The sequence below is a fragment of the Zonotrichia leucophrys genome, chromosome 29 (assembly GCF_028769735.1).
Source record: "Zonotrichia leucophrys gambelii isolate GWCS_2022_RI chromosome 29, RI_Zleu_2.0, whole genome shotgun sequence".
Classification (NCBI taxonomy): Eukaryota; Metazoa; Chordata; class Aves; order Passeriformes; family Passerellidae; genus Zonotrichia; species Zonotrichia leucophrys.
Genome location: NC_088198.1, coordinates 673,556 through 697,482, shown reverse-complemented (window position 1 = coordinate 697,482; position 23,927 = coordinate 673,556). Strand labels below are relative to the sequence as shown.

General features: G+C 56.7%; 1 protein-coding gene across 4 annotated transcripts; it reads right to left on the bottom strand.

The window, feature by feature from the left end:
• Positions 1-2,163: 2,163 nt before the first annotated feature.
• TFCP2 (transcription factor CP2) lies at positions 2,164-23,824 on the bottom strand. 4 transcript variants are annotated; one of them, XR_010442974.1, is made up of 16 exons: positions 22,092-23,824; positions 18,628-18,779; positions 15,869-15,945; positions 15,529-15,634; positions 15,353-15,459; positions 14,179-14,331; positions 11,838-11,948; positions 10,694-10,782; positions 9,820-9,868; positions 9,398-9,491; positions 8,022-8,112; positions 6,147-6,253; positions 4,942-5,084; positions 3,849-3,900; positions 2,962-3,727; positions 2,164-2,848 (listed from the first exon to the last, which is right to left on the bottom strand). XR_010442974.1 is itself a non-coding variant. In XM_064734803.1 (16 exons), the coding sequence occupies exons 2-16, from the start codon at positions 22,211-22,213 to the stop codon at positions 3,690-3,692; spliced, it is 1,491 nt and encodes a 496-aa protein (XP_064590873.1). In that variant the 5' UTR covers positions 22,214-22,846; positions 22,894-23,824; the 3' UTR covers positions 2,824-3,689. The 4 variants fall into 4 exon arrangements, 3 of the variants coding, with proteins under 3 accessions (XP_064590873.1, XP_064590872.1, XP_064590874.1); XM_064734803.1 differs by having other exon boundaries at positions 2,824-3,727; positions 22,092-22,846; positions 22,894-23,824; XM_064734802.1 differs by having other exon boundaries at positions 2,824-3,727.
• Positions 23,825-23,927: the final 103 nt, after the last annotated feature.

Genomic DNA, 23,927 nt, shown 5'->3' with positions numbered 1-23,927 from the left:
GTGGGATAAGGAATGGTGTGGATGGTGCAGAAAAAAGGATGAGTGGAAGGTTTAGGATATGGAATGACGTGGACAATGTGGAATAAAGGGTGAATGCAAGGTCTGGGATAATGGATGGTGTGGATGGAGTAAAGGGTGAGTGCAAGGTTTGGGATAAGGAATGAAATGGATGGTGCAGAATAAAGAACCAGTGCAAGTTTGGGATAAGGAATGGTGTGGATGATGCAGAACAAAGGGTGAATGCAAGGTGTGGGATGAGGAATGACATGGATGGTATAAAGATGAGTGCAAGGGATCAGGAATGGTGTGGATGGAGTCTGGGGGCAGAAGTGAGAACACACCTGGGAGTCACTGACCGAGGAAAGGGAATCGAAGGATCCAAGGAAAAATTAAAGGATCCAAGGAAAGGGAATTGAAGGATCCAAGGAAAGGGAACTGAAGGATCAAAAGGGGAATTAAAGGATCCAAGGAAAGAGGAATTAAAGGATCAAAAAGGGAATTGAAGGATCCAAGGAAAGGGAATTAAAGGATCCAAGGAAAGGGGAATCAAAGGATCCAAGGAAAGGGGAATTCAAGGATCAAAAGGGGAATTAAAGGATCCAAGGAAAGGGGAATTAAAGGATCCAAGGAAAGGGAATCGAAGGATCCAAGGAAGGGGAATTAAAGGATCCAAGGAAAGGGAATCGAAGGATCCAAGGAAGGGGAATTAAAGGATCCAAGGAAAAATTAAAGGATCCAAGGAAAGGGAATTAAAGGATCCAAGGAAAGGGAATTGAAGGATCAAAAGGGGAATTAAAGGATCCAAGGAAAGAGGAATTAAAGGATCCAAGTTAAGGGAATTAAAGGATCAAAAAGGGGAATTGAAGGATCCAAGGAAAGGGGAATCGAAGGATCCAAGGAAAGGGGAATTAAAGGATCCAAGGAAGGGGAATTAAAGGATCCAAGGAAAGGGAATTGAAGGATCAAAAGGGGAATTGAAGGATCCAAGGAAAGAGGAATCGAAGGATCCAAGGAAAGGGAAAATAAAGGATCCAAGGAAAGCAAATTAAAGGATCCAAGGAAAAAGGAATTAAAGGATCCAAAGAAAGGGAATTAAAGGATCAAACACCCCCCCGTGTCCACCCCTCACCTTTTCCAGGTGAAATCCCAGGTACAACCTGCAAACGAGGGCGCTCCCCCTCCTCCAGGTGTGTCAGGTGTGTCAGGTGTGTCCCCCCTGAGCCAGGAGCAGCCCTGGGGTGCTCCAGCCCTGACACCCCCTGCAGGATTGGGGATTTAGGGATGAATTTGGGGTAATGGGGGGGATTTGGGGTAATTTTGGGGGACTTGGAGATGAATTTGGGGTAATCTGGGGGGATTTGGGAATGAATCTGAGGTGATTTGGGGTAATTTCGGGATGAATTTGAGGTGATTTGGGGATGAATTTGAGATTATTTGGGGTAGTTTGGGAATGAATTTGAGGTAGTTTGGGGATGAATTTGAGATTATTTGGGGTGATCCGTGGATGATTTTTGGGTAATTTTGGGTGGTGAGAGGGTAATTTAGAGGAAAGATTCAGGGATATTTCAAGGTGATTGTGGGACCATCCTGAGGCGATCTGGGAGATTTTGGGGTGGTTTGGGGCTGATTTGGGGGATTATTTTGGGATGGTTTGGGGGTGATTTTTGGGATTTCTTGAGGGTGGTTTTGGGCTGATTTTTGTGTGGTCTTGGGGATTTTTGGGGGTGATTTTGGGGATTTCTTGGGGGTGGTTTTAAGTGATTTTTGTGTGGTCTTGGGGGATTTTTGGAGGTGATTTTGGGGATTTCTTGGGAGTGGTTTTGGGTGATTTTCAAGTGGTCCTGGGGGATTTTTGGAGGTGATTTTTGGGGTGGTTTGGGGGTGATTTTGGGGATTATTTGGGGGTGGTTTGGGGCTGATTTTGGGCATTTCTTGGGGGTGGTTTTAAGTGATTTTTGTGAGGTCTTGGGGGATTTTTGCAGGTGATTTTGGGGATTATTTGGGGGTGGTTTTCAGTGATTTTTGTGTGGTCTTGGGGGGTTTTTGGAGATGATTTTGGGGATTATTTGGGGGTGGTTTTCAGTGATTTTTGTGTGGTCTTGGGGGATTTTTGGAGGTGATTTTGGGGTAGTTTGGAGGTGGTTTGGGGCTGATTTTGGGGATTTCTTGGGGGTGGTTTTGAGTGATTTTTGTGTGGTCCTGGGGATGGTTCTGGGGAGATGTTTGGGGTGATTCTGGGGGTGCTGCTCAGTCCTGGGGTGGTGCTGCCCCCCTGCACTGTCAGACTGTCCCAGGTGTCACCTGAGCCATCACCTGCCACACCTGGATCCCACCCCGGCTTTATTGAATCAAATCCTTGGGGTTTATTGTCTTTTCTCCTGTTTTTTGTTTGCCTGAAACACCTGATGGGCTGAGCTGGTGTCACCTGGAGCATCCAGGTCTGGGGGACCTGGGGTCACCTCCCACCCCTGGGCACATCCCTCACCTGCACACCTGCCCAGAGCCGCTTCAATCACTGCACACATTCAGCAGAAAGAGCCAAATCTTTGCTTTTCTCCCCAAAACCACCCAGCAATGCCCCCTGCCCTCCCCCCATCCCCAGTTATCCCTTTATCCTCCAATTTTCCATAATTAAATCCGGAATTCTTGATGACCTCACGAGACCACACCTGCACCCACCTGGAGGCAACACCTGGGCCAGGTGGGAGCACACCTGGTGCCCCAGAGCTGCAGCAGAGGAGCAGCCCCCTGTCCATGCCAGGAGGCACCTGAGGGCAGGGCTGCCAGGCCACCACACCTGGGGCTGCTCCAGGTGTTCCCAGGGAGGGGAGTGGCCAGGTGACCACACCTGGGGGGTCTCCAGAGGCTCTCCAAGTGCTTCTTTCAAGGGCAGTGGCCAGGTGACCACACCTGGGAGGTCTCCAGGTGTACCCTGTGAAGGGAGTGGCCAGGTGACCACACCTGGGGGGTCTCCAGGTGTTCCTTTTGAGGGGTGTGACCAGGTCACCACACCTGGGGCTGCTCCAGGTGTTCCCTGTGAGGAGGTTGGCCAGGTGACCACCCCTGGGGGGGGGGGGCTCCAGAAGGTGTCCAGGTGTTCCTTTTGAGGTTGGGTGGCCAGGTGACCCCATCTGAGGGGTCTCCAGAGGCTTTCCAGGTGTTCCATTCCAAGGAGAGTGTCCAGGTAACAACACCTGGGGGGCTCTCCAGGTGTTCATTGCAAGGGGGGGGGGTGGCCAGGTGACCACACCTGGGGGCTCTCCAGGTGTTCACTGCGAGAGGGGGCGACCAGGTAGAAACACCTGGGGGGTCTCCAGAAGCTTTCCAGGTGTTCTTTTCGAAGGGGGGGTGGCCAGGTGAGCACACCTGGGGCCTCTCCAGGTGTTCCTTTGGAGGGTGGTGGGCCACACCTGGGGGATCTCCAGAAGGTGTCCAGGTGTTCCTTTCAAGGGTGGTGGCCAGGTAACAACACCTGGGGGCTCTCCAGGTGTTCATTATGAGGGGGTGTGGCCAGGTGGCCACACCTGGGGGGTCTCCAGAAGATGTCCAGGAGTTCATTGCGAGGGGGGATGGCCAGGTGAGCACACCTGGGGGTTCCCAGCTCTCTGCTGTGTCCTCGTGCTGGGCGTGGAGGGTGTCCAGGTGTGCTGAGAGGCCGCAGGTGCTCCTCACCTGCCCCTCACCTGTCCCTATTTCAGGATGATGTGGTAGCTGTCGTTGGTCTCGGCTGCAAGGGAAGGCCAGGACAGGTGAGGGGAGCTGGGAGGGGCCAGGGGTGGCACACAGGTGGGTGAGGAGTCACAGCTGTGACTCAGGTGTGGCCCTGCAGAGCCCAGGTACTCACACACCTTTCAGGGTGTCCAGGACGAAGCAGGATTCATCCTGGAAGTTCTGGATCATCTGAAACAAACCCAAACAGCTCCAATTTAGGGCTTTTTGGGGAAAATCTGCGTTCCAGAGGGCGGGAGGTGCCAGGTGGGAGCTCTGGGAGCACCAGCCAGGAACATTTCATTGATTTGGGCCCTTCCCAGCACCTGCACAGGTGATGCTGCCCCCAGGGTGTGCCCAGGTGTGCCCTGGGGCAGGTGGGCATTACCTGGGGCAGGTGGGCATTACCTGGCACTGCCAGGTGTGCCCTGGGGAAGGGGGGTTGCTGCCAGGGGTGCCCTGGGGCAGATGGGGGTTACCTGGTTGGTGCCAGGTGTGCCAGGTGTTCCTGTGGGGCAGGTGGGGTTACCTGGGGCAGGTGAAGGTTACCTGGTTGGTGCCAGGTGTGCCCTGGGACAGGGGGGCATTACCTGGTGCTGCCAGGTGTGCTTGTGAGGCAGGGGGGCATTACCTGGGGCAGGTGGGGTTACCTGGCACTGCCAGGTGTGCTCTGGGGCAGGTGGGCATTACCTGGTGCTAAGTGTGCTTGTGAGGCAGGTGGGCATTACCTGGTTGATGCCAGGTGTGCCCTGGGGCAGGTGGGCATTCCCTGGGGTAGGTGGAGGTTACCTGAGCCAGGTGGGGTTACCTGGTCGCTGACCAACACATGGATGCCCATGGGGCAGGTGGGGGTTACCTGGCACTGCCAGGAGGGCATTCCCTGGGGCAGGTGGGGTTACCTGGCACTGCCAGGTGTGCTCTGGGGCAGGTAGGTATTACCTGGTGCTGCCAAGTGTGCTTGTGAGGCAGGTGGGCATTACCTGGGCCAGGTGGGGTTACCTGGTCGCTGACTAGCATGTGGATGCCCGTGGGGGAGGGGGCAGGTTGGTGCCAGGTGTGCCTGTGGGGTAGGTGGGGGTTACCTGGGGCAGGTGGGGTTACCTGATCGCTGACCAGCACGTGGATGCCCGTGGGGCAGGTGGGGGTTACCTGGCACTGCCAGGTGGGCATTCCCTGGGGCAGGTGGTGAGGGTTACCTGGGCCAGATGAGGTTACCTGGGCAGGTGGGGTTACCTGGTCGCTGACCAGCACGTGGATGCCCGTGGGGCCCTGTTTGTAGATGTGCTGGATGTGCTGGGCGGGCACCCGGAACAGCTGTGCCAGCTTCTCTGCCAGCTCGGCCGCCGTCAGCTCCTCCAGGTACACGGCGTGGTACACTGCGGGCACAGGGCACCTGCCAGGTGAGCCCAGGTGTGCCAGCACAGCTACACCTGCCAGGTGTGCCAGCTTCTCCAGGTACATGGCGTGGTACACTGCGGGCACGGCACCCGGCAGGTGAGCCCAGGTGCGCCAGCATGGCCACACGTGCCCCAATGTGCCATCATGGCACAGCTACACCTGCCCAGCTGTGCCAGCACAGCACCGCTACACCTGACAGGTGTGCCCAGGTGTGCCGGCACAGCTACATCTGCCAGGTGTGCCAGCTCCTCCAGGTACACGGCGTGGCACACTGCGGGCACAGGACTCCTGACAGCACAGCCACACCTGCCCAGGTGTGCCACCATGGCCACCTGGGCTGGGCACTGCTGTGCTCCTAACAGGGACCTGCCTGGCACCGTGTCCTGCCCATTACCCGTGTCCTGTCACTGTGTTCTGTCTGTCACCTGTGACCTGCCTGCCACCACATCCTGTCACCCCTGTCCTGTCTGTCACTGTGATCCATCAGAGTGACCTGCCTGGCACTGTGTCCTGTCACCTGTGACCTGCCTGTCACCCCTGTCCTGTCTGTCACCGTGATCCATCACAGTGACCTGCCTGGCACTGTGTCCTGTCACCCCTGTCCTGTCACCCCTGTCCTGTCTGTCACCCGCGTCCTGGCACTATGTCCTGTCACCCCTGTCCTGTCTGTCACCATGCCCTGTCACCGTGTCCTGTGTGGCATTTCCACCCCTGTCCCCACAAACCTCCCCGTGTCCCTGAGCAGCAGCACCTGCACTGTTCAGGTGCGTTTGTGCCAAGGAAAACAGGAATGCTGCAAACCAGCCCCTCCCCCAACCCCCAGGTGAGTCCCAGCCCCCCCAGGTGAGGTCCCTGCTCCCCCAGCAGTGATCCGATTCCCAATTCCACAGGTGAGGTTCCTGCTCTCCAGGTGAGCTTCAAGCCCCCCAGGTGTGATCCCAGATTCCCAATCCCCTCAGGTGAGCTCTCAGACCTCCCAGGTGTGCTCCCTGCCCCCCCAGGTGTGTCCCACTCCCCAGGTGCCCCCCTGCCCCCCTCACCAAAGAAGGTGCCGCTGCCTCCATCGCCGTCCTCGTGCTCGTGCTGGGGCTCCCTCACCTGCTGTGACTCCTGGCACACGTAGATGGTCAGGCGGGGCCGCACCATCCTGGGACAGGTGAGGGTCACCTGGGGCTGCCCCTGCCTGCCCTGCCCTCCCCTGCCAGGTGTCCCCAGGGGGAGCCCATCCCGACCCCTGGGCTGTGCCCACCTGAGCCCCAGGTGTGCCCTGGAGCAGCTGGGTGAGCCCATCTCAACCCCTGTGAGCTCCCACCTGAGCCCCAGGTGTGCCCTCAGTGACCCTGGTCAGCCTTCCCTGGAATTCCCACCTGGAATCCAGGGGGGATTCCCTGTCCCTGTCAGGCACCTGAGATGCTCCTCAGCCATTCCCACCTGGAGAAGCTCCCTGTCCCTCTCAGGTGTCTCACTGTGCTCCTCTGGAACTCCCACCTGGACACTCTGTCCCTGGCAGGTGTCTGATGGTGCTTCCCTGGAATTCCCACCTGCAGGTGCTCCCCTGTCCCTGTCAGGCACCTGAGGATCCTCCTCTGGAATTGCCACCTGGGAATTCCCACCCTAACCCCTGTCCCTGTCAGGCACCTGAGGATGACTCCCAACTATTCTCACCTGGAGGGGCTCCTCTGTCCCTGTCAGGTACCTGAGGATGCTCCTCAGCCATTCCCACCTGGACACTCTGTCCCTGGCAGGTACCTGAGGATGCTCTTCTGGAATTCCCACCTGAGAATTCCCACCCTAACCCCTGTCCCTGTCAGGTACCTGAGGATGCTTCCCTGGAATTCCCACCTGGACACTCTGTCAAGTATCTAATGATGCTCCTCAGACATTCCCACCTGGAGAAGCTCCCTGTCCCTGTCAGGTGTCTGATGGTGCTTCCCTGGAATTCCCACCTGGAGGGGCTCCCCTGTCCCTGTCAGGTACCTGAGATGCTCCTCAGCCATTCCCACCTGGACACTCTGTCCCTGTCAGGTGTCTGATGATGATTCCCCTGGAATTCCCACCTGCAGGCACTCCCCTGTCCCTGTCAGGTGTCTCATTATGCTCCTGTGGAATTCCCATCTGGACACTCTGTCCCTGGCAGGTGCCTGAGGATGAGCCTCTGGAATTCCCACCTGGAAAGGCTCCCCTGCCCCTGGCAGGTGTTTGATGATGCCTCCCTGGAATTCCCACCTGGACATTCTCTCCCTATCAGGTGTCTGATGATGATTCCCAGCCATTCCCATCTGGGCCCTCTTCCCTGGCAGGTACCTGATGATGCCTCCCTGGAATTCTCACCTGCAGGTGCTCCCCTGGCCCTGTCAGGTACCTGAGGATCCAGGTACCTCTGGAATTCCCACCTGGGCTCTCTGTCCCTCTCATCCTCCCAAAATGCTCCAGGTGTGTCCAACCCCTGATTTTAGGGCAAGGTGTGAGGAACACCCAGCCCCTTTGGGAACCTCCTGGGCAGGTCCCAGGTGGAGACAGCACCTGGAGCAGCAGGAGCTCCTGGCCTGGACTCTCAAACTCAAAGAACCCCTAATTCCCAATCCCTAATTCCCAATTCCTAATCCTTAATTCCTAATTCCCAATCCCCAATCCTTAATCCCTAATTCCTAATTCCCAATTCCCAATTTCTCTCTCCAATCTGGACTTCCATCCCCAAAATTCTTCTGAATTCCTGACTCGGATGGGGAAAGGCTGGGCCAGGTGAGTCCCAGCTCCCCTAGGTGACCCCAGCTTCCCCAGGTGTGTCCTGATCCCCCCCAGGTGAGTCCTGACCCCCCCCAGGTGTGTCCCAGCCCCCCAGGTGACCCCAACCACCCCCCCAGGTCAATCCTGGCCCCCCCAGGTGTGTCCCAGCCCCCCCAGGTGAGCCCCACCTGCCCTTGAGGGCGTTGAAGAGCCGGATGCCATCGGCGGGGCCGCAGATCTGGATCACGTCCTCCCGTGTCAGCTTCAACAGGTCTGCCCCTGCCAAAGCCCCAAATTCACCCAGAGTCACCCCAAAATTCACCCAGATTCACCCCAAAATTCACCCCAGATTCATCCCAAATTCACCCGAGTTGCACTAGATTCACGCCAAAATCCACCCCAAATTCATCCCAGATTCAGCCCAAAATTCACCCGATTCACCCCAGAGTCACTCCGGATTCACCCCAAACTGACCCTAAATTTACCCAAACTTCACCCCAAAATTCACCCCAGATTCACCAAAAATTCAACCCCAAATTCACCTCAAAATTCACTCGATTCATCCCAAAATTCACCCTAGATTCACCCCCCAAATTCACCCCAGATTCACCCTGATTCACCCCAGAGTTGCCCTAGATTCACCCCCAAATTCACCCAGATTCACCCCAAAATTCATCCCAAAATTCACCTCAAAATTCACCCCAAATTCACCCAGATTCACCCCAAAATTCATCCCAAATTCACCCCAGATTCACCCCTCAAATTCACTCAGATTCACTCCAAAATTCACCCCAAAGTCACTTCGAAATTCATCCCAAATTCACCCCATTTTCACCTCAAATTCACCCCAGAGTTGCCCTAGATTCACCCCCAAATTCACCCCAGATTTACCCCAAAATTCACCTGATTCACCCCAAATTCAACCCCAAACTCACCCCAAATTCACACAGATTCACCCTAAAATTCATCCTAAATTCACCCAGTCACCACAAATTCACCCCAGATTCACCCCAAAGTCGCCCTAGATTCACTCTAAAATTCATCCCAAATTCACCCCAGAGTCAACCCTAGATTCACCCCAAAATTCATCCCAAATTCACCACAAATTCAACCCAAATTCACCCCAGATTCACCCCAAAATTCACTACAGTCACTCCAGATTCACCCCAAAATTCATCCCAAATTCACCCCAAAATTCATCCCAAATTCATCCCAGATTCATCCCAGATTCACCACAAATTCACCCCAGATTCACCCCAAAATTCCCCTTAGATTAATCCCAAATTCACCCCAGAGTCACTCCAGATTCACCCCTAATTCACCCTAAATTTACCCCAACTTCAGCTGAAATTCACCCCAAAATTCATCCCAAATTCACCTCAAATTTGCCCTAAATTCACCCCAAATGGTGAGGTGACCCAGCCCAGGTGAGAGGGGGTGACCTGGCCCAGGTGAGGAGAAGAGACCGGGCCAAGGTGAGGGCAAGTGACCCAACCCAGGGGAGGTGCCCCAGGCCAGGTGAGGGGAGGGGAGGTGCCCCTGCCCAGGTGAGGGCAGAACTCACCTGAGAAGTTCCTGAAGAGCCGTGAGAAGGTGGAGAAGCGGTTGCGGTGCAGCCACTGCTGAGCCTCCTGCGGGCTCCAGGTGGGCAGCAGCGTCTGGGGGGACACAGGTGCTGCCAGGTGACCCGGCTGGCCAGCCAGGGGCACAGGTGAGCTCAGGTGAGCCCAGGGTGGGCCAGCACAGGTGGGAATTGAAACCCTGGGCAGGTGGGACTGGAAATGTCTCCAGGTGATGTGGAAGTGTTCCCACAGAACCCACCTGTCCCTCACCTGGATGTAGGACACAGGTGAGCTCAGGTGAGCCCAGGGTGGGCCAGCACAGGTGGGATTTCCCCCCCAGGTCTCCCAGGTGTGTGCAGGTGACCCCAAGTGTCCCCTGTGGAGCCCCAGGTGTACCTGGGCAGGTACCTGGGCAGGTACTTACGTCAGCCAGGGGCGCAGGGGGGTCTGGCTGGTGGCTCGGGGACCCGCTGCTGGGGACAGAGGGACAGAGGGACAGAGGGACACAGTCACTGGGGTACTGGGACAGAGGGACACTGGGGACACTGGGACAGAGGGACAGAGGGACACAGGGGACACTGGGATACTGGGATCACTGGGATACCGAGACACGGATCACTGGGGTACTAGGGACACTGTGATGGCACTGGTGTCACTGGGGACGCTGTGATGGCACTGGTGTCACTGGGGTGGCACAGGGATGACACTGGGGTGGCAGTGGGGTCACTGGCGTGGCACAGGGGTGATAGTGGGATGGCACTGGGGTTACTGGGATGACAGTGATATGATACTGGGGTCGCTGGGATGTACTGGGGTGTCACTGGGGTGTCACTGGGGTGTCATTGGTGCCATCCCCCCAGTCTGACCCACCCCCCAGCTCCCAGCACTCCCAGTTCCAATTCCCAGTACACCCAATTTCCAGCACACCCAGTTCCCAGTCCAGTACTCCCAGCACTCCCAGTCTGGCACTCCCAGCACTCCCAGCACCCCCAGTATTCCCAGTCCCAGCACTCCCAGAATTCCCAGTTCTGCACTCCCAGTACTCCCAGTTCCAGCACTCCCGATGCTCCCAGCACTCCCAGTCTGGCACTCCCAGCATTCCCAGTCCTCCCAGTATTCCCAGTTCCAGCACTCCCAGCACTCCCAGTACTCCCAGTACTCCCAGTCTGGCATTCCCAGCACTCCCAGCATTCCCAGTCCTCCCAGTATTCCCAGTTCCAGCACTCCCAGCACTCCCAGTACTCCCAGTACTCCCAGTCTGGCACTCCAGCGCTCCCAGTATTCCCAGTCCCGCTCACCCGTCCCCGATGGAGAAGCTGCTGTGGGAGCTGTTGAAGCCGGGCGAGGGCGCGTTGGGCACGTAGGTGACCTCGGGCCAGGGCGAGCACTGCGGGCATGGCAGGTGAGCTCAGGGCAACCCGGGCTGCACCTGCACACCTGAGCACACCTGAGCACACCTGGGCTGCACCTGCACACCTGAGCACACCTGAGCACACATGGGCTGCACCTGCACACACCTGCACTGCACACACACACCTGAGCACACCTGGGCTGCACCTGCACACCTGAGCACACCTGCACTGTGCACACACACACCTGAACACACCCGGGCTGCACCTGCACACCTGAGCACACCTGGGACTGCACCTGCACACCTGGGACTGCACCTGCACACACCTGCACTGCACACACACACCTGAGCACACCTGGGCTGCCCCTGCACACCTGAGCACACCTGGGCTGCACCTGCACACCTGAGCACATCTACACTGTGCACACACACACCTGCACACACCTGGGCTGCACCTGCACACACCTGCACTGCACACACACACCTGAGCACACCTGGGCTGCCCCTGCACACCTGAGCACACCTGCACACATCTACACTGCACACACACACCTGCACACACCCGGGCTGCACCTGCACACCTGAGCACACCTGAGCACACCTGGGCTGCACCTGCACACCTGGGACTGCACCTGCACACACCTGCACCACACACACACCTGAGCACACCTGGGCTGCACCTGAACACCTGGGACTGTACCTGCACACACCTGCACTACACACACACCTATACACAGCTGGTCTGCAACTGTACACACCTGGGACTGCACCTGCACACACCTGAACACTCCTGGTCTACACCTGCACGCACCTGGGACTGTAACTGCACACAGCTGCAATGCACACACACACCTGTACACACCTGGCCTTGCACACACCTTGCCCTGCACACACCTTCAACCCCACACACCTGGCCCTGCACACACCTGCCCAGCTCAGGTCAGTAATGTCCCCAGAGCCCTTCTGCAGGTACAGAGCACCTCGTCCGCCCCAGTTCTGCCTGGCAGGTACGAACACCTTGAGCCGGGGTCTGGCAGCAGCACAGCCCTGCTGCCTGCAGCCAGGTGAGCAGGTGAGGCAGGTGAGCTCACCTCGGTCAGGATGGTGGTCTCGTACGAGGGCTGGTACTTCTCCTTCTCGTGCGGCGTTCGCTTCTCCATCTTCTCCCGGTCCGTCTTCTGCTTCCGGTCCGCTCCTTTGGGCTGCCGAGGGACAGGTGTGACAGGTGTGGGGACACCCACAGGTGTGTGGGACACTCACAGGTGTGGGACACTCACAGGTGTGTGGGACACACACAGGTGTGTGGGGACACTCACAGGTGTGTGGGACACCCACAGGTGTGTGGGACACCCACAGGTGTGGGGACACCCACAGGTGTGGGCACACCCACAGGAGTATGGGACACTCACAGGTGTGGGGACACCCACAGGTGTGTGGGACACCCACAGGAGTATGGGACACTCACAGGTGTGGGGACACCCACAGGAGTATGGGACACTCACAGGTGTGGGGACACACACAGGTGTGTGGGGACACTCACAGGTGTGTGGGACACTCACAGGTGACACAGGTGTGCGACACCCACAGATGGAACAGGTGTAGGGACACTCACAGGTGTGTGGGACACCCATAGGTGTCACAGGTGTGTGCGACACCCACAGGTTGTGCAGGTGACTCAGCCCTCCTGGTGCTTGGCACAGGAAAAAAGAGTTTGGGGAGAAGCTTGTCCTGCGGGTGTCTGCAGGGACAGGGGTGTGACCACCTGGAGACACCTGAAACCACTTGAATACACCTGTAACACCTGAAATACACTTGTAACCACCTGGAGACATCTGTAACCACTTGAATACACCTGGAGACACCTGGAACCACTTGAAATCATCTGTAACCACCTGGAGATACCAGTAACCACCTACAGACACTGTAACTTCCTGAATACACCTGTAACCATCTGAACACACCTGTAACCACCCGGAGACACCTGTAACCATCTAAATACACCTGTAACCCCCTGAATACAGCTGTAACTCCCTGGAGACAGCCATAACCACCTGGAGACACCTGTAACCACCTGAATACACCTGTAACTCAAATCCCACTGGAAGCACAGTGTGGACCCTCCACAGGTATCCAGGTGTGCCCCTTGGCAGATTCCTGCAGAAATTCCCTTGAACTCGGCTATACCTGCACTCACAGGTGATGGAATCTGGCCCAGGTGGACCAGGGGAGGGCAGAGCAGGACCCCAAACCCCACTGACCCCTCAGGTGAACAGGTGAGAAAAGAGGAGTCAAGGTGAGATTCTGGGGGTGCTGCAGGTGGGGTGGAGTCACGGGCACCCCAAGGTGTGACCAGAGCGGGAACGACCCCTCCCTGCACCTGCACTACCTGTACCACCTGCACCACCTGCATCACCTTCATCACCTACACCACCTACATCACCTTCATCACCTACACCACCTACACCACCTGCATCAGCTACATACCTGCACCACCTGCATCACCTACATCACCTGCATCACCTACACTACCTATACCACGTGAGCCACCTGCACCACCTGCATCAGGCTGCATCACCCACTCCATCTACACCACCTGCATCACCTGCTCCACCTGCACCCTGCATCACCTTCATCACCTACACCACCTGCATCAGCTACATACCTGTACCACCTGCATCACCTACACTACCTATACCACGTGAGCCACCTGCACCACCTGCATCACCCACTCCATCTACACCACCTGCATCACCTACACCACCTGCTCCACCTGTGCCACCTGCATCACCTGCACCACTTGCACCCTGCAGCACCTACATCATCTGCACCACCTGCTCCACCTGCACCATCTACACCACCTGCATCACCTGCACCCTGCATCACCTGCGTCACATGCACCACTGGCACCACCTGTGCAACCTACATCACCTTCACCATCCACCCCACCTGCATCACCTAAATACCTGCACCACCCACATCACCTGCACCCTGCACCACCTGTGTCACCTGCACCACCTACATCACCTGCACCTACACCACCTGTACCACCTGCACCTGCACCACCTGCAGCATCTACATCACCTGTGCCACCTGCACCACCTACACCCGCTGGGCCACCTGCGCCACCTACACCATCTGCACTACCTGCATCACCTGCACCACCTGGGCCACCTGCATCACCTGTGCACCCTGCACCACCTCCATCACCTACATCACCTGCATCACCTACACCACCTGCACCACCTCCATCACCTCCATCACCTGCATCACCTACACCACCTGCATCACCTACACCACCTGCACCACCTACACCACCTAAACCATCTGCACCACCTGCACTACCTGCACCACTGGAGCCATTATTCCTACAGGTGGGAGGTTCCAGAGGCACCGGTACAAAGCATGACAGAGCCCAGGTGGGCGCTCAGGTACCTTGAACACCTTGATCTGGCAGCTGGCGGAGTGCAGGTGCTCGGTGTACTCGCCGCTCTCGTTCTCGCGGAAGGTGTCGATCTGCACGCGGAAGGGAACGCCCTTCTCGCCGCCGTGCTTGCGCAGCGTGAACTCCGTGCTGATGCAGTGCACCTGCGGACAGGTGAGCCTGCTGTGGGGCGGCCAGCGAGGGACAGGGCCCGGCTGGGCCCCACCTGGGTGTGGGACAGAGCCCAGCTAGGCCTCACCTGAGTGTGGGACAGGGCCCACATGTGCTTCACCTGGCTGTGGGACAGGGCCCAGCTGGGCCTCACCTGGGTGTGGGATTGAGCCCACCTGGATATAGGACAGGGCCCAGCTGGGCCCCACCTGGGTGTGGGACAGATCCCAGCATCCCTCACCTGGCTGTGAGATACAGCCCACTGTGCCTCACCTGGGTGTGGACAGAGCCCACCTGTCCCTTGCCTGAGTATGGGACAGAGCCCACTCGGATACAGAACAGAGCCCACCTGTCCCTCACCTGAGTATGAGGCACTGCCCATCTGTGCCCCACCTGGACGTGAGGCAGTGCCCACCTGACCCTTACCTGGATGTGGGACAGAGCCCACCTGTGTCTCACCTGGATGTGAGGCAGTGCCCACCTGTCCTCACCTGGATGCAGGACAGAGCCCACCTGTGTCTCACCTGGATGTGAGGCAGTGCCCACCTGTCCTCACCTGGATGCAGGACAGACCCTACCTGTCCTCACCTGGATGCAGGACAGAGCCCACTGTGCCTCACCTGGATGTGGGACACAGCCCAACTGTCCTCACCTGGATGTGAGGCAGTGCCCACCTTTCCCTTACCTGGGTGTGGAACAGAGCCCACCTGTCCCTTACCCTGATGTTGGACACAGCCCACCTGAGCCTCACCTGGGTGTGGGACAGAGCCCAACTGTCCCTTACCTGGATGTGAGGCCGTGCCTCACCTGTGCCTCACCTGCATGTGGAAGAGAGTCCACCTGTCCCTTGCCTAGGTGCGGGACAGAGCCCACCTTTCCCTCACCTGGATGCAGGACAGAACACACTGTGCCTCACCTGGATAGGGGGACAGAGCCCACCTGTGCTCACCTGGATGTGAGGCAGTGCCCACCTGTCCCTCACCTGCATGTGGGGCAGTGCCCACCTGTGCTCACCTGGATGAACACCGAGGTCCTCTTGGAGGGGTCCCACAGGAACTCCACGGTGTTGAGCTGGGTCGGGTTCGCGCGGGGGTCGATGATGCCCACGGACATCGGGATATCTGCGGGGGAGGGGGCACAGGTGAGGCCCACCTGGGACCTCCCAGCCGCCCCAGCCAGGTGAGACTCACCTATGTCCAGGATCCTGTCGCCAGGTCTGTTCCACCTCCAGCCCTCCAGCTGCTGGTGCTCCGTGTACTGCAGCCGCCGGTCGTGGAAAACCACCCGGAAGATGCTCTGGGAACGGGGGAACATCACCTGGAGCTGCCCTGACACACCTGGCCAGGTGTGCAGCCCCTCCCTGTGCCAGAAAGGGGCAAAGGGAACCACCCTCCTCCCCCACACAGGTAAATCTCCCAGCCCCACCCAGCTGTAGGGCCTTGGAGGGCACCTGGCTGGCACGGGCACACCTGGCCCAGGTACCCCGGGCACGGGCACACCTGGCCAGGGGTACCTGAGCTCTCTGCTCACCTTGACCAGCTTCCCGTTGATCTCGGGCAGCTCCCCGAGTTTCCTGTTGTCCAACATCCGGATCTCATAGGATTGACCTGGGGGCAGGAGGGCACCTGAGGGTTTCTGTCACCTGTACCTGTCACCTGAGCTCCTCCTTCATTTGGGGTCCCACCAACCCAGACCTTCCAGCTGTACCTGAAAGCAGCAGGTACACCTGAACCTGTCACTGCCATCCTGCAGAGCTGCCCAGCACACACCTGTACAGATACGCCTTACACACACCTGGACACCTTACACACACCTGTAACCACCCTGCACAAACCTGTACAGATACACCTTACACACACCTGTACAGACACACCTTACACACACCTGGACACCTTACACACACCTGTAACCACCCTGCACACACCTGTACAGATACACCTTACACACACTTGTACAGATACACCTTATACACACAGATACACCTTACACACACCTGTAACCACAGTGCACATACCTGTACAGACACACCTTACACACACCTGTACAGACACACCTCACACACACCTGTAACCACCCTGCACAAACCTGTACAGATACACCTTACACACACCTGTACAGTACACCTTACACACACCTGTAACCACAGTGCACATACCTGTACAGACACACCTTACACACACCTGTACAGATACAACTTACACGCACTTGTACAGATACACCTTACACACACCTGTACAGTACACCTTACACACACCTGTAACCACAGTGCACATACCTGTACAGACACACCTTACACACACCTGTACAGATACAACTTACACACACCTGGACACCTTACATACACCTGTACAGATACACCTTACACACACGTGTAGCCACCCTGCACACACACCTGTAGACACACCTGCAGACATACTTTACATACACCTGTAGCCACGTTGTACACCTGCATCCACACTACACACACGTGTACAAATACATCTTACACACACAGATACACCTTACACACACCTGTATCCATCCTGCACACACCTGCACAGATACGCGTCACTCACACATGTACAAACACACCCTACATACACCTTCAACCACCTTGTACACCTGCATCCACCCTGCACACACCTGTACAGATACACCTTACACACACCTCTGCACACACCTGTACAGATACACCTTACACACACCTGTAACCACCCTGCACACACCTGTAAACACACCTGTACAGATATAATTTACATACACCTGTAATCATCTTGCACATCTGCATCGACCTCTGCACACACCTGTACAGACAGACCTTACACACACATGTACAGATAAACCTTACACACACCTGTAACCACCCTGCACACACCTGTACAGATACACCTTACACACACTTGTACAGACACACCTTATACACACAGATACACCTTACACACACCTGCACAGTACACCTTACACACACCTACAATTACCCTGCACACACCTGTACATCCACCGCACACACCTGTACAGACACACCTTACACACACCTGCATCCATCCTGCACACACCTGTAGAGATACACCTTACACAGACCTGTTTCCACTCTACACACACCTATACAAATACACCTGAAACACACCTGTACAGATACACCTTACACACACCTGTAACCATCTTGTACATCTGTAACTACCCTGCACACACCTGTAATCCTCTGCACACACCTGCACAGACACACCTTACACAGACAGATATACCTTACACACACCTGTAAGCACCCTGCACACACCTTCACAGATACATCTTACACACACCTGCATCTACCCTGCACACACCTGTACAGATACACCTTACACACACCTGTAACCACCTTGCACACCTGTAACCACCATGCACACACCTGTAATCTTCTGCACACGCCTGTACAGTTACCTTACACACACAGATATACCTTACACACACCTGTAAGCACCCTGCACACACCTTCACAGATACACCTTACACACACCTGTAACCACCTTGCACACCTGTAACCACCCTGCACACACCTGTAATCCTCTGCACACGCCTGTACAGTTACCTTACACACACCTGTATCCACCCTGCACACATCTCTGCACACACTTGCACAGATACACCTTACACACACCTGTATCCACTCTGAACACACCTGTGCAGATACACTTTACACACACCTGCAACCACCCTGGCACACCTGTAAATACACCTGTACAGATATACTTTACATACACCTGTGACCATCCTGTACACCTGCATCGACCCTACACACACCTGTACGTCCTCTGCACACACCTGCACAGATACACCTTACACACACCTGTACAGATACACCTTACACCACACTGTAACCACACTGCACACACCAGTAATCCTCTATACACACCTGTACAGATACACCTTACACACACCTGTAAGCACCCTGCACACACCTGTACAGATACACCTTACACCACACTGTAACCACACTGCACACACCAGTAATCCTCTATACACACCTGTACGGATACACCTTACACACACCTGTAAGCACCCTGCACACACCTGTACAGATACACCTTACACACACCCTGCATACCTCTGCCCACCCCTGTTACCATCCTCCAGCCCCTCCCCAACCTGCTGAACCCCCCAGGTGACTCCTGCTCCACCTGTGCCGAGCACAGCCAGGTGCAGGCACTGCCCTCTCCCATCAGGAACACCCCAAAACTCAGCAACTCCTGCAGGAAACAACACCACAACAACACCTTCCACAGCAGAACCCCCAGCCATCCAGGCACCTGTGCAGGACAGGTGGGGCTCACCTTGGTTGAGGTAGGTGAGGGTCTCGTCGTGCAGCTTGACGGCGGGCGAGGTGGCGGCGCACAGCACGTACTGGAAGGGCAGCAGCTTGTCCTGGCTCTCGGGAGGCAGGCTGGACTCCTCCTGCTTGAAGATGGGCAGGGCCAGGACGTCGCTGTGGACAGGGGAGAGTCACCTGAGACAGGTGAGCTGGGGGGGGCAGGGATTCCTTCAATCCAGCCTTGGTACCTGGAGGATGAGCCCCACCTGGAACTTGGCTCTGTCCCCAGAGCCTGCCTGAGCTCAGGGCTGCAGGTGTGCCCTGAACGCTTGGCCTCAAGGAAATACACCTGTGGCCATCTGAATACACCTGTCAGCATGGGAGAGAGTCACCTGAGACAGGTGAGCTGGGGGGGCAGGGATGCCTTCAATCCAACCTTGGCCTTGGTGACAGGAGGAAGAGGCCCCCTTGGTTGTGCCTCTGAACCCTGCCTGGCCTCAGGGGCTCACCTGGGCCACACCTGTGGCCATCTGAATACACCTGTGAGCACGGGAGAGTCACCTGAGACAGGTGAGCTGGTGGTGGGGGGTCAGGGATGCCTTCAATCCAATCTTGGTACCTGGAGGATGAGCCCCACCTGGCTCTGCTTCCAGACCCTGCCCGCCCTCAGGAGCTCACCTGAGGCACACCTGTCACCTGTGGTACATCTGATTACACCTGTGAGCACTCCTGATCCTGACTCCCATCACTACAACCACAATTCCAGCTGTAACTCCAGCCCTGCTCCTTCCCTGCTCTAAGCGCAGCTCCAGCCCAATGGCATCCTGAATCCATCCCAATGGCATCCCAAATGCATCCTGAATTCATCCCTACTGCACCCCAAATCCATCCAAAACCCATCCCAAATCCATCCTTAATCCATCCTGAATCTGTCCATCCTGAATTCATCTCTACTGCGTCCCAAACCCATCCCACCTGCACCTCAAATCCATCCCAAATGTACCCTGAATCCATCCCTACTGCATCCCAAATTCATCCTGAATCTGTTCCTACTGCATCCCGAATTAATCCCAAATCCATCCTGAATCCATCCCAACTGCACCCCAAATCCATCCCAATGGCATCCCAAATCCATCCTGAATCTATCCTAACTGCATCCTGAATTCATCTCTACTGCATCCGGAATTCATCCCAAATTCATCCCGAATCCATCCCAAACCCATCCCAACTGCACCCCAAATCCTTCCCGAATCCATCCCAACTGCATCCCGAATCCATCCCAGCTCCATCCCAAATCCATCTCAATGGCATCCCAGCTCCATCCGTATTACATCCCAAATTCATCCTGAATCAATTCCTACTGCATCCCAAACCCATCCCAAATCCATCCCGAATCTATCCTGAATCCATCCCAAACCCATCCCTCACCTGGAGGGATGCACCCCAAATCCATCCCAATTGCATCCCAAATTCATCCTGAATCAATTGCTACTGCATCCCAAATTCATCCCAAATCCATCCTGAGTCCATCCCAACAGCATCCCAGCTCCATCCCACCTGCACCTCAAATCCATCCCAAACGTACCCTGAATCCATCCCTACTGCACCCTAAATCCATCCCAAATCCATCCCTACTGCATCCCAAATTTATCCTGAATCTGTTCCTACTGCATCCCAAAACCATTCCAAATCCATCCCAAATTCATCCTGAATCTGTTCCTTCTGCATCCCGAATCCATCCCGATCCACCCAAATCCATCCCAAGATCCATCCATCTCCATCCTGAAATCCATCTCAACCATCCCACGCCCTAAATCCATCCCAAATCCATCCTTAATCCATCCCAAACCCATCCCTACCGCATCCCAAATCCAACCTAAATCCATCCCAGCCCCAAACACAGCTCCATGCATTACTTCAGCCATAATTGCAATTACAACTCCAACCCAACTCCATCGCTACTCCATCCCAGCTCCACCCCAATTCCATCCCAGCCCCAACGCCCACTCCATCCCTACTCCAACCCAACTCCATCTCAAACTCATCCCAACTCCATCCTAACTCCATCCCAGCTCCATCCTACTCCATCCCAACTCCATCTCTACTCCTTCCCAACTCCATCCCAGCTCCAACCCCAATTCCATCTCTACTCCATCCCAATTCCACCCCACGCCCCCATTTCCCCCCTTGGCGCCCCCACTCTGGCGCAGTTCAGGGTTCCCACGTCCCTGGCACCCCCTGCCATGCTGGGGACCCCCAAAGATTCTGAGGACCCCCAGGGATTTTGGGGTTTCCCTTGAGGGTTCTGGGGACCCCCGAAGATTTTGGGGTTTCCCTTGGGGATTTTGGGGGACCTCCAGAGATTCTGGGGATTCCTCTGGCTATTCTGGGGACCCCCTGAGATTCTGGGACTTCCCTTGGGAATTCTGGGACCCCCAGAGATTCTGGGGATTCCCTTGGGGGTTCTGGGGATCCACAGAGATTTTGGGGTTTCTCTTCGAGATCCATGGAAATTTTGAGGTTTCCCTTGGGGGTTCTGGGGACCCTTGAGATTGGTTTCCTGGGATTTGGATCCATGGGATATGGGGATTCCCTGGTTTGGGTCACAGGATTTTGGGCGTGGGAGATTGTGCGTTCCTGGATCATGGAGATTTGAGGTTTCCTGGGGATTCTGGACCAGGTTGATTTCTTGGGGATTTTGGGGACCCATGGAGATTTTGGGGCTTCCTTTGGGGAATTTGGGGACCCCCAGAGATTTAAGGGTTTCCCTTGGGGGTTCTGGGATTCACTGAGGTTTTGGGGACTCCCCTTGAGATTCTGGGGTTTCCCTTGGGGATTTTGGGGACCCTTGGACATTTCAGGGTTTCCCTTGGGGATTTTGGGGATCCATGGATATTTTGGGATTTCCCTTGGGGATCCATGGAGATTTTGAGGTTTCCCTGAAGGATTTTGGGGATTCACAGAGATCTTGGGGACTCCCTATGAGATTTTAGGGTTTCCCTTGGGGACCCATGGAGATTTTGGGATTTTCCTTGGGGATTTTGGGGACCCTCTGAGATTTTGGGGTTTCCCTTGGGGATCCATGAAGATTTTGGGGTTTCCCTTGGGGCTTCTGAGGATCCATGGAGATTCTGGGGACCCCCAGAGATTTTGGGATTTTCCTTGGGGGTTCGGGGGACCCATGGAGATTCTGGGGTTTCCCTTGGGGACCCATGGAGATTTTGGGGTTTCCCTTGGGGATCAATGAAGATTTTAGGGTTTCCCTTGGGGATTTTGGGGATCCATGATTTTGGGGTGCCTCTGGACATTTCAGGGTCTCCTCCTGCTTTGGGTACCACTGCTGAAGTGACACCTCCAACCTCCAGCTCCTTTTGGGGCCCCCCACTCCCCGCACAGCCCCTGCCTTCCCTGGGATCTTTTGGGGTGCCCTGTTTTGGGTTGCCCTGTGGGTTTTGGGGTGCCCTGTAGGTTTTGGGGTCCCTGTACCTCATGCTGTAGGCGCCAGCACCCAGCTCCTGCCCGATGCCCGAGAGGCTGGCGTCGAAATCCTGCACCAGCCCCGACTCGATCACCTCGTCCGCCAGCGGCAGCTTCAGCGCCCACGCCATGGCCCCGGCACCCCGAAACGGCCACCGGGTCACCCCCAAAAACGGGGGGTCCTCAGGGTCACCCCAAAAACGGGGGCGGGGTCAGGGGGTACTCAGAAATGGGGGTGTCTTGGGGATACGGCAAAAGCGGGGTTTGGGGCACTCCCAAATGTGGGGGTGCTTGGGGGCACCCCGAAAAGGGGCTTGCAGGGGTCACCCCCAAAACCAGGAGGCCTCGGGGTCACCCCCAAACCGGTGGGGCTCAGAGTTACCCCAAAACAGGGTCTTCAATGTCACCCCAAAAATGAGGTTCCTGAGTCACCCCAAGCCAGGGGCTCCTCGGGGCACCCCAACACCTCCCCCTGATTTCTGGGGGTACCAAAGCCCCCCAAACCTCTTGAGGACCCTCTCCTGCAGTGATTAATTACCCCCAAACCCTGCTAGCACAGGCGAATGAACCCCAAAACGCAGCAAAAGCCCCCCTCAAAGGGAACACCTCGGGGGACCCCCAAAACCTGCGAGAGGCGACACCCTGGGGGGCCCCGAGTTCTACAGAGCAACCCCAAGGGCTGCACCCAAGGGGACCCCAAAATCCTGCACTGCCCTGCACCCAAGGGGACCCCAAAATCCAGCACTCCCTTCTAAGGGCTGCACCTAAAGGGACCCCCCCAAAATCCAGCACTCCCTTCTAAGGGCTGCACCCAAGGAGACCCCCCCAAAATCCTGCACTGCCCTGAAGGGGCTGCACCCAAGGGGACCCCAAAATCCAGCACTCCCTTCTAAGGGCTGCACCTAAAGGGACCCCCCCAAAATCCTGCACTGCCTTCAAGGGACTGCACTCAAAGGGACACCCCAAAATCCTGCACACCCTTCTAAAGGCTGGGACCCCCAAAGTCCTGCACTGCCCTCTAAGGGCTTCAGCTAAAAGGATGCCCCAAAATCTTGCACTGCACTGCACCCAAGGGGACCCCAAATCCTGCACTGCCCTGCACCCAAGGGAACCCCAAAATCCAGCACTCCCTTCTAAGGGCTGCACCTAAAGGGACCCCCCAAAATCCTGCACTGCCTTGCAGGGGCTGCACTCAAAGGGACTCCCCCAAAATCCTGCACTGCCTTGCACCCAAGGGGACCCCAAAATCTTGCACTGCCCTGCAGGGGCTGCACCCAAGGGGACCCCAAAATCTTGCACTGCCCTGCAGGGGCTGCACCCGTAGGGACCTGCCAAAATTCTGCACTCCTTTCTATGGGCTGCACCCAAGAGGACCCCAAAATCCTGCACTCTCCTCTAAGGGCAGCACCCAAGGAGACCCCCCCAAAATTCTGCACTGCCCTGAAGGGGCTACACACAAGGGGACCCCAAAATCCTGCACTCCCCTCTAGGGTCTGTGCCCAAGGGGACCTCCCCAAAATTCTGCACTCCCCGCTAGGGGCTGCACCCACAGGGACTCCCCAGTCCAGGCCAGGACCTCCCAAACCAGGCCAGGACCCCAAATTTTCGCCTGGACCCCCCAAACCTCCCAAACCGGGCCCGCCCCCCCGCTCCGGGCCGGGACCCCCCAGACGACACCGGGACCCCTCCCCAGTCCGACCGGGACCCCCCAGTCCAGTCCGGGCCCGCCCCCCCGCTCCGGGCCGGGACCCCCGAACGCGCCGCTCCGCCAAGATGGAGGCGGCGGCCCCACCCCCGCCGCTGGGAGGGCGGCCCCGCCCCTCCGGCCCGCTCAGCCAATGGGAA

What these genes read in the sequence shown, in the direction of transcription:
- TFCP2 (XM_064734802.1), bottom strand. Translation starts at nt 22,213, where the DNA reads ATGGCGTGGGCGCTGAAGCTGCCGCTGGCGGACGAGGTGATCGAGTCG. An exon ending in TTCAACGCCCTCAAGGGCAG is followed by an intron (nt 6,254 to 8,021) that starts GTGGGGCTCACC and finishes CACCTGTCCCAG; the next exon opens with GATGGTGCGGCCCCGCCTGA. An exon ending in ACGTGCTGGTCAGCGACCAG is followed by an intron (nt 3,901 to 4,941) that starts GTAACCCCACCT and finishes GGTTTGTTTCAG; the next exon opens with ATGATCCAGAACTTCCAGGA.